This window comes from Belonocnema kinseyi, chromosome 9 (assembly GCF_010883055.1).
Source record: "Belonocnema kinseyi isolate 2016_QV_RU_SX_M_011 chromosome 9, B_treatae_v1, whole genome shotgun sequence".
Taxonomy (NCBI): domain Eukaryota; kingdom Metazoa; phylum Arthropoda; class Insecta; order Hymenoptera; family Cynipidae; genus Belonocnema; species Belonocnema kinseyi.
Window position 1 is genome coordinate 106,793,083 of NC_046665.1, and position 13,591 is coordinate 106,806,673.

At 22.9% G+C, this 13,591-nt stretch overlaps 1 protein-coding gene across 2 annotated transcripts in view; it reads right to left on the reverse strand.

The window, feature by feature from the left end:
• The window catches only part of LOC117179988 (cyclic AMP-dependent transcription factor ATF-6 alpha), a 66,377-nt gene that overhangs the window by 11,668 nt on the left and 41,118 nt on the right, over positions 1 to 13,591 (reverse strand). For both annotated transcript variants that reach the window (XM_033372258.1, XM_033372259.1), the window contains exons 5-7: positions 11,986 to 12,530; positions 7,923 to 8,077; positions 990 to 1,582 (exon numbers count right to left, since the gene is read on the reverse strand). In XM_033372258.1, coding sequence (XP_033228149.1) covers positions 990 to 1,582; positions 7,923 to 8,077; positions 11,986 to 12,530 — 1,293 coding nt within the window. The remainder of the gene's footprint in view (positions 1 to 989; positions 1,583 to 7,922; positions 8,078 to 11,985; positions 12,531 to 13,591) is intronic.

Sequence of the window (13,591 nt, forward strand, 5' to 3'; positions counted from 1 at the left end):
GGAATATTCATTTGAAGTAGTTACATTTTCAGTTTAAAAAAATGTAAAAAAATGTAAACAAAACAGTTTTTAACTACAAAAAAAAACTTTTTCATCCAAAGTCACAGTTTTTAGTTTTAAAATAACAAATTAAAAAAAAATAGTTGAATTTTTAAATAAAGTGATGAAGTTTCAACTGAAAGGATGAATCTTGAACTAATAAAGTTTAATTTTAAATAAAAAATATGAAAATAGAACTGAAATTATTAATTTTTATCTCAAAATATTGAATTTTCAACCAAAAAGATGAATTTCCAAGCATGAAGATTAATTTAAAAAAACACGCAATTTCAACTAAAATAAATAATTTTCAACCAAAAATTGAATAGTTAAATTTTTAGTTGAAAAAAATGATTTTCAACCATAGAGGTTAATTTTTAACTAAAATTATGGAATATTCAATTGAAATAGTTACATTTTCAGTTTAAAAATTGTCAGTTAAAAGAAAAAAACGAATTTTCATATCAAGTGATGAATCTTCAACCAAAAAAATAATTCTTAATAAAAGTGTTTAACTTTCAGACAAGTAATTAAATTTGCATTCCAAAAATATGTAAGTTAAAGTTACAACCAAAAAAGATTACAATTTCTAATCAAAATTAGTAAAATTAAAAAAAAAAGACTTTTCAACATCATTTGAATTTTGAAATACGAAAGATTTTTTTTCGGCCCAAGAGAAAGAAAATATTACAAAAACTGTTAAATTTTCAAGCAAAAAAAAGATTGCTCACAAAAGATTAAATTTATACCATCAGAGAACGAATTTCTAACAAAATACATTAATTTTAAACTTGCAACTTGAATTTCTAACTAAAAACGATCAATTAAAAAAAAAAAGTTGAATTTTCATTAAAAAAAAATTAATTTCAAAAACAAAACAAAAAAAGAATTTTCAATAAAATTCAGACGAAGTGACCACCCTGCTTCAGATTACTTGAATAAAAACTTACCATTAACCGGAAGTGCAGGGAATACAAGTGACATTTTTGGCCTAACAGTATTATTCTGCCTCGAAGCCGGAAGTAATAAATGCTCTCCACTGAACCAAACAACATAAAATGTGTCGTCTTTCCTCCTGAGAGCGTCAAAAAGTTCAGCATGATCTTTGAGAGTCGGTGAAAAGACTTCGACAGCATTGTTATTTTGCGATGGGACATTAGTCGACCGTTGTCTGGGCTCGAGTTTCTTTTTCGTTGGTGGCTTGAGCCTGTCCATAATTTTTTTCTGAACGAAAGAGGGCTTTGATAATAAAAATTCGCCCAATGATTTCACCTCCAATTCGGTTTTTGTCGGTTTCGTCCAATTATCTTCGTCCGAATTGCCGCCAATCCAGCGTCGAAGTTCGTAGTCCAAGCGTATCGACTCGGTTTGATTTATGAACATTGGACACATCGGATGATGCATCGTTTCATTGAAACTCTCTGTCGAAGAATTTGTATCTTCAGGATCAGGCTCTGTCCAAAGTAAGGACCTCGTGCGCCTCACATTTGGCAAAGGCATGTGGGCTGACATTGATTCTATTTTTGGTTTCGTTTGAAAAACACTAAAATTACCAAAAAAGAAGAAATTTTAGCTTAAGAGTGGATAGAAAAAAAAGTAGAATAAATAATAAATATAAAAAAAAAACAAATAAATATAAAATAAATTTTCTAACTAAATCCTCGAATTTTCAACAAAATAGATCAATTTACTACAAAAAGGATTGATTTTCGTTTAAAAATACAAGTTTCAACAAAATAGCTGTACTTTTACAAAATAGTTGAATTTTCAACTTGACCAAAAATTTCAATTTTTCAACCTGATAGTTGAATTTCCGATTAAGTAGTTGAATTTTCAACCAACAAAGATGAATTAAAAAAAAAGATGCAGTAATTGATATTTCTACCAAGGGATAATTTTTATAAACCAAGACGAAAAAATTTTCAAACAAGAAGATTAAGTATTTATCAGAAAATACGAATTTTCAACAAAATAAATAAATTTTTAATTTTAAATAAAGAAAATTTAATTTTTAACAGTAAAAAAAGAATTTTACTACAAAATAATACATTATTAACAAAGTAGTTCAACTTTTACTCAAGTGGTTAAGTTTTTAATCCGATAATATGATTTTTCAATCAAAATATGAATTTTCAACCAAGTACCCGAATTTTATATCACATAGATAATTTTTCTATAAAAAATAACCAAAAAAGAGCAAATTTCTTCCAAGAAGTAATTTCAGAAAACCAAGAAGACAAATTTTCAATCAAGAAGATTAATTTTCTACCAAAAAAGATAAATTTTCAACATAATACTTTGCAAACAAATATTTGATTTTTCAACTAAACAATTTAATTTGAAAAACAAAATAAAAAATATATTTCAACAAAACAGTTAAACTTTCAACCAAAGAGATGAATCCTTAAGCAAAATAATACATTTTGAACCAGGTAATTCAACTTTTACCGATGTAGTTGAAATACTCGAATATTGAAACAAAAAGACCAATTTTCTACCAAAAATATTTATTTTCGATAAAAAGTTAATCATTTTCAACAAAATAGTTGACTTTTCAAATTTAAAAATAAATTTAATTTTAAAGAAAGAAAATTTAATTTTCAACAGCAAAAAAAGAATTTTTCAATTATTAATAAAGTAGTTCAACTTTTACCCAAGTGGTTAAGTTTTCAACCCGATAATATGATTTTTCAATAAAAATATTAATTTTCAACCAAATACCCGAATTTTAAATCAAACTATATTCTGAACATTTTTCCATTTAAAGTAATAAACAATAAACGATAAATTAAAGCATTTAAAGTAGAACCCTTGAATTTCAAACTTTAAAAATTGAAGTATAAAAGTTTTTCAATTCAAAAATTGTGTATTCAAATGCTCAAAAATGTAAAACTATAAAATGGAAGTTACTAACACTTTTCAATTAAACAATGTTAAATGAAATGCAAATAAACTGCAAAATTTAGAACTTTTATAAATCATAGAGCACAAAGATTCAGATTAAGTTCCAAAAATATAAATCCTTGTTAACATTTTCAATAGTCTAAATTAAAGAATCAAGCAATGATCTTTAAAAATGTTCAAAATTATATTATTTTGAGTAATTTTAAGCAAGACATATTAAAAATTGAAAAATAACTTTTTTTAACTTAAAGTTTTTAAATTAGAAGTTAAATTATTTGAATTTTAAATAGTCTAGGCATCCTTCAAAAGCTTTAAAATTTTATTTCAAAATCTAGAAGTGGTTTAAAATTTTTTCAAATTCAAAATAATTTTTGAATTTTTTGTCAAAACTTTTAAATATATTTCAAAATTAATTGAATTTTTTCTATAACTTTTAGAAAATCCTGCAAATTAAAAAAAAACCCTTAAAGTTTGAATTTATAAATAACAATAGAAAGCGTATTATTTGTAAACAAATTAGAGTAATTTTAAGACATGTTTAGAAGCATTTAAAAAGATTCAAATTAATTGAAATTAATTAAAACGATTTCGAATACTTACAGTCGAATTTAAAATAAAATTTAGATTTTTGCATATTTCAAACAAAAAAATTAGAATTTTTTTTAAGTTGCAAGACTTCAAAAGAATAAAAAAAATCTTAAGATTCTTAGGAAAATTGAAAATGATTTTTCACTTAGAAAAATTATTGTAACAAAAATTTTAAGAAGATTTTAAAAGATTAAAAAAATTATCAAAGAAGGACATGTAAGATTTTAAGGATTTTTTTTTAATTTGCAGGATTTTCCAAGAATTGTAGGAAGAATTCGATTAATTTAAAAATATATTTAGAAATTCTGGAATAATGTTAAAATCATTTTATTTTGAATCTTTTCAAAACTTCTAAATTTCTCTTAAAATTATGTACTCAAATTTTTACTACAAATGTTAAGTATTCAATTGTTATTTATACGTCGAAATTTAACAATTTGACTTACAAATTAGCAATTTTCAAATAGAACAATTAAAATTGTAACGCTAAAAGATTAAAAGTTCTTCGAAAATCGAAAGATTCAAAGCTTTTTATGTAAAACAATTCAGTTTAAATTGGTTTCAATTTACTCATCTTTAATGAACAGTGAAATATTGCTAAATATTAAATTCCTATTCTTTTTCTACATTAAGAAATTTCAAATTAAATGGGATAAAAATTAAATAATTTAAACTTACAATATTTTAAATTTATTAAAAACCTTTAATGATGACTATATTATTATAGATTTATTTTTAAGTTGAAAATAGTAAAACGCTCGTTTACATATAAAGAAATACCTGAAACTCTGAATTAAAAATATATTATTGATAAATTACGAAAATTTGTAATTAAAAATAAAATTATCGGAACAAATGATATATTAATTTCAATCCTTATCAAGACTTTCGGATTGAAATAATTACAGATCCATTTTAAAAAATGTATTTATTTATATTTACTGCATTTATTTATTGTACTTTCATTTTTCTTCTGAAAAGCTTCTAGTTTTTCACTTTTTAAGCCTTTAAAACTTAATTTTTAAATTATTTCAATTAAAAGATATGCTTAAAAAGTAAAATGGAAAATTTTTGAAGTGAAAAATTTTTGAAATTAAGCATTCTAAGCTAAATGATATAATAATTGATAAGAATCACAATTTAACGAAATTATTTAAAAAACGGTTGAAATAAAAGTTGGACAAAATTTGTATTCTACAAATTTTATAAGATTCCCGGTCAAAAAATAAATCCACTGTCATTTCCCTGTCTCATAAAATTCCCAATTATTTCTCGGTTTTCCAGCTTTTCCGGTCGAGTGGCCACCATGATAATATTGCCGAATTTCAAAATTCGCGACGTAGCATTTTTATTTATGAATTTTCTGGACCATTAACTTTGTATACAACATTTCTAAAGAAATCATTTTAATTCATCATAAAATTTAATAATTGGAATAAAAAATTTAGGTTCCTAGGAAAAATTAAAATAATTTTTTATTTCGAAAAATTAATTTTAAAGGATTATCCAAAAGGATTTGAAAAGATGTTAGCATTTTTTTAAGAATAATCTGAATATATTTAATGCAATTTTGTATAATTTTGCAAAATTAAAAAAAAATCAGGAAAAATTTGAATAATTTTTAAAGATTACTATGTTTAGAAGGTCTGCCAAGATTAAACTAAATAATTTCCCTAATATTCGTGTGAAAATTTTAAATGATTCGTTATTTTGAAAAATAAACTTTAACAGAAAACTAAAAAAGGAATTTAAAACTATAAAATTTAATATTAAAATTTCGAAAAAGAGTGTAGAAGATTTTAAATCAAAATGTTTCAATTTAGTAAGATTAAAAAATACAAAATAAAGTAAAAAATCGAATAGATTCAAGAAATATATTTATTAGAATCGTAATAATTCAAAAATAATATTGAACTTTAAAAGCTTTCTGAAAATGTAAAATTTTAAAGATTTCAAAAATAAACTTGAGAAGTTAAAAAATTTTTTGAAAGGTTTCAAGAAAAGAAACAGATTTTCTTTAAATTCCTGAGAAAAGTTAGAAGATTATAAGGCAATTTTTTATATTTTAAATGATTTTTCAATATTTTGAAAAAAAATTCATAATAAATATTTTGTAAAATCCTATAAAATATCAAGTTTTCTTTAAAATATTCTAGATTTTTTTCTGAAATATTTAAAATATTGAAAAACCTTTTTTTAATATTCTCAAGAATCTTATAAAAATTATATTTATATAAATTTAAAGACCAACTGATAATATATATTTTCTTGTTTTCATTTATCATAATTTAATTAAAATTCGAATTAAAGTTTTTTAAAACTGCTAAGAAATAGTTATTTGGATTTTTCTATGTTATATAATTTTTTATTCTTTATGGCATTGAAAAAAAGTTTTAAATTAATGAATTTCAATTATTATTTGTATGGATATTATTTTATATATTTTTAGACTATGTTTCTTCATAAAAAACCTTTTTTTTGTTTAGAAGAAGTCTATGATGTTTTTAAACATAATATAAATAATAAAAAAATTGCCGAATAAAATTTCTGATAAAAAATTGCCAAATTATAAAATATCCGAACTAGAAAATTCCCGAATTATAAAATACCAGAATTTAAACGATAACATTTTTTTTAGAAATATTATTTATTTATTAAAAATACAATAATTATTCTTTGAATTTAAAATAACTATAACTGGAAAAACAATATATTTCTGGATAAACACTTTTTTCGATTATTCATTAAAAATAATTTTTTAATACAAATATTTGATTATTTTGTATTTTTAATCAATAAATAACAGTGAGAAAAAAATTATTTAAATTCGGGAATTTTCTAGTTCGGATATTTTATAATTGGTCAATTTCCTTCAGGGAATTTTATTATTTGAGAATTTTCTTTTCGGTAACATTATAAACTTTTCGGGAATTAATTGTAAAATATTGAGTCCGTTTCAAAAAATATTTGCACGGATTATAATGAATTTCCAAAGATTTCGAAACATTTCAGAGGATTTGATAAAATTTTAAAGATTTCCAAACATTTCCGGGAATTTAAAGGATTTCGAAGGATTTCAAGAGATTTCAAACAATTCAAGTAATTTCAGTAAATTTTGTAGCACATCTAAAGATTTTACGAGATTTCTAGAGAACTTTGAAAATTAAATTAAATTAAATTTGACGGGAGTCCTAGTCATTACAAAGATTTAAAGGAATTTCAGAAATTTCGACTGATTCAAATGTCCCTTTTGAGAGAACTTTCATAAATATGTTCAATTTAATTTAAATAATGAAAGGATTAATTTTTACTTATTTAATTGAATTTTTACGATTTCTAAGGAAAAGATTTTAAGGGATTCGAAAGAATATCAAAATATTTTAAAATATCAAGGGATTTGGAAATTTTTTGTAGAGTTTTCAAAGATTTTCTGGGATTTTGTTTGAGAGAACTTTGGAAAAAAATTAAATACAAGGAATTCTTAGCTACTTCCAAGATTTTAAAGCATTTCAGGAAGAGAGAACTTTAATAAATTATTTTAATTTTATTAAAATATTGAAGGGATTTTTTCAAATGATTTCTATTTAATTTAATCGCTTTCTTCTATTAAAAAAAAATGAAAAAAATAAAAGGATTCGAAGGGATTTTAAGGGATACCAAAGGATTTGCAAATAATTCAAAAATTTTAGGCGATTCAAAAGAATTTTGTGGAACATCCAAAGAGTTTTATAGAAATTGGGAAAATAAATTAAATTAAATCAAATTTGAAGGGATTCTTAAATTAAGGCATTAATTTTTACTTATTTAAATAAATTTTTACGATTTTTCAAGAAAATAATTTAAGGGTTTTTAAAAGATTTGAAAGAATTTAAAACGATTTAAAAAATAAGATATTTCACGAAATATTTAAACTAAATATTTTATAAATTATATTAAATTAATCTAAAATAAATTTAAATTTCAAAGTTTTTAAGGTATTTTAAAGAATTTTAATGGTTTTCTCTAATTTTCAAACCAAAGATTCCAAGTGATTTTAAGCGATTCCAAAGGATTGCAAAAGAAAAAAATTTCAAACGATTTAAAAAAATTCTGTAATATTTTCGAAGATTTCTAGAAAAATTTGGTAAATAAGTGAAATGAAATAGAACTTAAAGGAATTCCTAACGAATCCAAAGATCAATTTATTTCCAGGATATTTCAAATTATTTTATAAGATGTAAAGGATTTTATTGCATCTACAAGGATTTCCAATTTTAGAAAATAAATTAGAAGTTTAGTTTCAAGGTTGAAGAGAATAAAAAATATGTTGAGCGATTAAGTCCTCGAATTTATCTAAAATAATAAATTAATTAGTTTAAAGACAGATAATTAAAAAAAAAAATTACACGTACCCAAAATTGCTAAAGTTAAAAGAAACCATGCACAGAACTGCAAGAAGCATAACGGTGTTTTTCCTATTTGCACCAAGGTTCACATTTCTCCCCCTACTCCTTCCTCCATTTAATTCTTCTACTTCACTCAATCTCTGTTTTAAAGCTGCATTTTCCTGCAAAAAATTACATAAAATAAAATGTAAAGAATAAAATTTAAAGGAACCAAATCAGTTTTAAATATTTTCACGGTTGCTACAAAATCCCAACTTAATTAAGTTAATGCAAAACAAAAATTTGTTGCTAAATTTATCTGATTCAACAAAAAGGTAAATTTTCAACACAAAAAAAAGAATTTTCAACTAAAATTATGAATCTTCAACAAATATTTAAAGTTTTTAACCAAAATGATGAATCTTTAACAACAAAATTAGTTTTTAACCAATTGGTTCATATTTTAACCAGAAAATATGAAGTCCCAACAAAAAATATAATAATTGATATTTTCAAACAAAGAAGATTTTAATTTTAAATAAAAAACAGTTGAATTCACCTAAAAAAATCCGAATCCTCGAAAAAAATAGTTCATTTTTCTCCCAAAATTTTCAATCAAGAAAGGAATTTTTAAAAACTAAATTGTTGAATTTTCAACTAAAAATGATAAATTGTTACCTAATAGATGAATTTTAAGTTTAAAAAATTACTTTTAACTAAACAATTAATTTTGTAACCAAATATTTTAATTTTAAATCACAAGAAGTTGAAATTAAACGACAAAAGATAAATTAAAAAAAAAGTTAATATCATCAACCAAATAAGATTAATTCTTAACTGAACACTTACCTTTTTAATCCAAAGAGATAAAATTTCTACCGAATGAGATGAATTTTTAAACAAAAAAGGCAATTTTGCAACAAAAGTTAATTTTTAACCAAGACAGAATTTTCAGTTAAAAAATAAAATAAAATTGCAACCAACTTGTTGAATTTTTAAAACCAAAAAGGCTAATTGTCTATAAAACAGTTGAATTTTCAGCTAAAAAAATTACTTTTTAGAAAAATAGTGGAATTTTTAACCTACAAAGATGAATTTTCAACCAAATTATCGAATTTTCAAAACAAATAGTTTAATTTTTAACCCAAAAAGATGAATTTTCATGAAAATAGGTACATTTTCAAACAAAGAAGTGAATTTTCTATTAAAATGTTGATCTTCAACCAATACAATGAATTTTTAACGATGCATATTAATTTTTAACCGAAAATAAAAACGAATTTTCAAAATTTTCCGTTAAGAAATAAAATTTCATTCAAAGAAATGAATTTTTAACTAAAACGTTGAATATTCGACTGAATTGTTTTATTTTGTGTTTAAAAAAATTAATTTTAATTGAATGAAAAAAAAAATTTCAATAAAATAGATAAATTTTCTTCCAAAATATCCAATTCGGCTAGTAAAATCGAATATTTAAGCGAACTAGTCCATTTTTCATTTTAAAAAAACTAATTTTCAATCGAAAAAAAACGTTAAATTTTTAGAGAAAAATTCAATTTCAACCAAAAAATAAACCAATTTTCAACAAAGAGATGAGATTTCAATTAATATGATGGATATTCAACTACAAAAAAAATCAATTTTTATTTTTATTTAATGATGGTTAAATTTTCATTTTAGAAAAGTAATTTTTAACCAAGCAAAAATTAATTTTCAACAAAATAGTTAAGTATTCTACCAATAAAATGTATTTTGAATCCAATAATTCAAATTCTCTACAAAAAAGTTAAAATTTTCGACCAAAAAATTACTTTTGAACAAAGTGGTTGAATTTTCAAATAAAAACATATGAATTTCCAACCCAAATTTTCAAACAAAACATTTAAATTCTCCATAAGAATACCTTTTCAATCAATTTTTAGTCAAAAAAATATTGGTTAAATTTTCAGTTTAGAAAAATAATTTTCAAACAGAAAAAAACACAAATTTTTAACAAAATAGTTAAATAATCAACGAATAAAATTAATTTTTGACAAAGTTTAAATTTCGACTAAAAATATGACTTTAACAAAATGATTGAATTTTCAACAAAAAAATAATTTAATTTTCAACCAAATTGCATAATTTTTAACTTAAAAAAGAGATGCGTTCTTAACAAAAAAACATAATAGTAGTTTGAGAAAATTTAAATTTCTCTTCAAACAGATTAATATTTATTTTAAAAAATATATTATTTGAAACAAACAGTTGAATTTTGTGTTAAAAAGATTCGAGTTGACTTTTCAAGTTCAAAATATGTTTTTTTTTTAACAAAATATAATTTTCTAAGGAAAAAAAAATTCAATCCAAAAAGACGAGTTTTTAACCAAAATGGATTATTTTTTAACAAAATTGTTGAGTTTTCTACCAAATATTTGCATTTTTATACCAAAAGAAATACGAAATTTCTCTATAAACAGATGGATTTTTATTTAAAAAAAAAAAGTTTAAAAAAAAAATGGATGAATTTTCATCCAAAAACTATTCAAGTTGCATTTTTAAGATCAAAATATGAATTTTAAACAAAAAATAATTTTCTACGAAAAAAAATGGAATTTTCAATTTAAAAAGACTAATTTTTTTAACCAAAAAGGATGAATTGTCAAAAAAATAGTTGAATTCTCTACCAAATAGTTGTATTTTTATGCAACAAAGATTAAATTTGTACTAAAACAGATCAATTTTTAATAAAAAACGAAAAAACTTTCTTTTAAAACGTCCAATTTTCAACAAAACAGATTAATATTTATTTAAAAAAAAATTATTATTTGAAACAAATAGTTGAATTTTCTGTTATAAAAGATTCGAGTTGACTTTTCAAGTTCAAAATATGATTTTTTTAAAACCAAAAATAAGTTTCTAGGAAAAAAAATGAATTTTCAATCCAAAAAGACAAATTTTTAAACAAAAGGATGAATTTTTAACAAAATAGTTGAGTTTTTAATAAAAAACGACAAACTTTCTTCTAAAAACTTGAAATTAAAAATATAGATTTTAAACAAAAAGCAAATTTTCTACCAAATTGTTAAAATTTTCAACAGCACAGTAGAATTTTCAACCAAAAGGTGTGACTTTTTAACAAAATAGTTTAATTTTCAACTAAACAGTTGCATTTTTATCCAAGAAAGATGAAATTTCTGCTAAAGCAGGTGATTTTAAAAATCAAAAATACAAAATTTCAAAAAAGAGTTAAATTTTTAACAGAATTGTTCCATTTTTATTCAAGGAAGATTAAATTTCTTCCAAAATAAATAAATTTGGAAATATTTTTTTGTGTTAAAGTTAAATTTTCATCCAAAGAATATTCTAGTTCAATTTTTAATACCAAAATAAGAATTGTAAACAATATAGTAATTTTCTGTTAAATAGTTGAGTTTTTAGCCAAAAAGTATGACTTCGTATTTTTCCCCAAGAAAAATGAAAATTATACTAAAACAGATGAATTTTTAAATAAAAAAAGGTTAATGTTCTGTGAAAAAAGTTGACCCCCCCGCCCCGCCCAAAAAAAGACGTAATTTTAACAGAACGTTTGAATTTCCAACCAAAAAGGATGTATTTTAAAAAAATTCTAATTTCAAAAAAAGAGTTGGAATCTTCTGTTAAAAAAGATTACAGTTCACTTTTCAAATTCAAAATATGATTTTTTTAAAACCAAAAATAAGTTTCTAAGAAAAAAATGAATTTTCAATTAAAAAAAAAGAATTTTTAAACAAAAGGATAAATTTTTAACAAAACAGTTGAGTTTAAAAAAAAACGACAAACTTTCTTTTAAAAAGATGAAATTAATAAGAAAAATATAAATTGTATAGAAAAAGTAAATTTTCTACGAAAAAGTTAAAATTTTCAAAAACACAGTAGAATTTTCAACCCAAAAACTATAACTTTTTAACAAAATAGTTTAATATTTAACTAAACAGTTGCAAAAAGACAAACTTTGGAAAAAGAGTTAAATTTTCAACCGAATTGTTCCAATTTTATACAAAAAGATGAAATTTCTTCTGAAAAAAAAATGAATTAATTAATTTAACATAAAAAAAAATTCGGTACTTACAGCTTGAAGTTGTTGATTTCGCTCTTGAAGATCAGAAATCTGGTTTTCAAGTGCAGTAACATACTCCTTTTTCTTTTTCCTCGAAAGACAAGCAGACTCTCGATTCTTGATCATTCTCTGTTGTCTCTTCAATGCTTTAATTTCACTCTCTTGTCTACCAGAAAGGTTGATATATTCCGAAATTTCATTCTTAATAACTATTGGTGTACAGTTTGGATTGTCTTTTAAAACTAAGGGAGTGCAGGCCGCCGGTGGCGGCTCTTTTGGCACGACAATCGGCGTCGCTATCGTATTTGCACTCGGAATTTGTACTTTTGGAATGGAGTTGATGAGTTTTAGTTGATTTGTTTGAGCAAAGGCGGTTGATGTGCCCTTTTCCACCTTCGCATGCTGCGTCGGCAGAATATTCAACTGATTTTGAACCTTCACTGTCCTGTTAATCGGCAAGGTTTGTATTTTCAATTGTGGTGTGCCGTTTTGCTTGACTTTTTGTGAGAGGGCTGCAAAGTCCTGGGCGCTGAGAATTATCGTTTTTCGTGGTTGTTCTGCAATTAAATTCATTCGTTAGGGGCCGTAAATCAGGGGGGAGCACTATTTTTCAAATTTTCGTCTCCCGGCTTTCTCCCGGTTCTCCCGGTTCTCCCGGTAAATATACGTGATTTCTCCCGATTTACAAAAAAAATTAAATCTTTTTTCGAAACACAGTTTTTTCACATATATGATCGATAAGCATCAGCAAACCCTTTTACAAGAAATCAATTGATTTTTAATCATAAAAGTAGGATAAGGAAATTTTTGTGCGTCTGATAAAGAAAAATGCTAAGATGCACAATTAATATTTAAAACTAAATTGAATCTTTCAAAGACAAAAAAATTCTGAAATTCTAGAATTTGAAATTGTTACTACATAACGAAATTATAAACTAAATAGTAATACTTTCAAACTAAATAAGAATTTTAAATGGAAAGCATTTAAACATGAAAAAAATTCGAATTCAGAACCTTGAAACTGAAACGAATGCGAACTTTATTTTAAACTGAAAAAATTTATATTCACCAAAAATTGTGATATTAAAACTTTTTTATAATCAAACCTACAAAATTAAATCCATTAAAAACAAAAATTGTAAATTCAGCATTCAAAATGTAAATTCAGAACTCTAAAATTATTTTAAACATTTAAGATTACCGAAATTATGCGTTTATTCCTGTATCAATTTTATTTACTTAGTTCCATTTTGTTCTTTTGGTTATTTCAAACCCAATTATTAATTTATTGATATCAAATCTTCCTACAAAACTATTATTAACTCTTGAAAATTTCCAATTAAATATTTTCCAATTTGAATTGATTTATTAGTTTAAGTCTTCACCAAAAACTCGGAAAATTTAAAAATACTACTTTGAAAATTCAAATAGATAATAATAAACAACAATGCTGCAATACGATTCCATTTTTTGAAATTGTACAATTTTAAGCGTTTTGAATAATTATTTGAATTTAAAACTATCAATATTGTGAAATTTTAAATTTGAAACAACCGAGAATTAATCTAAAACTTAATTTAGGAAAAACTTTAGTAAAATTATAGAAATTATATATTAT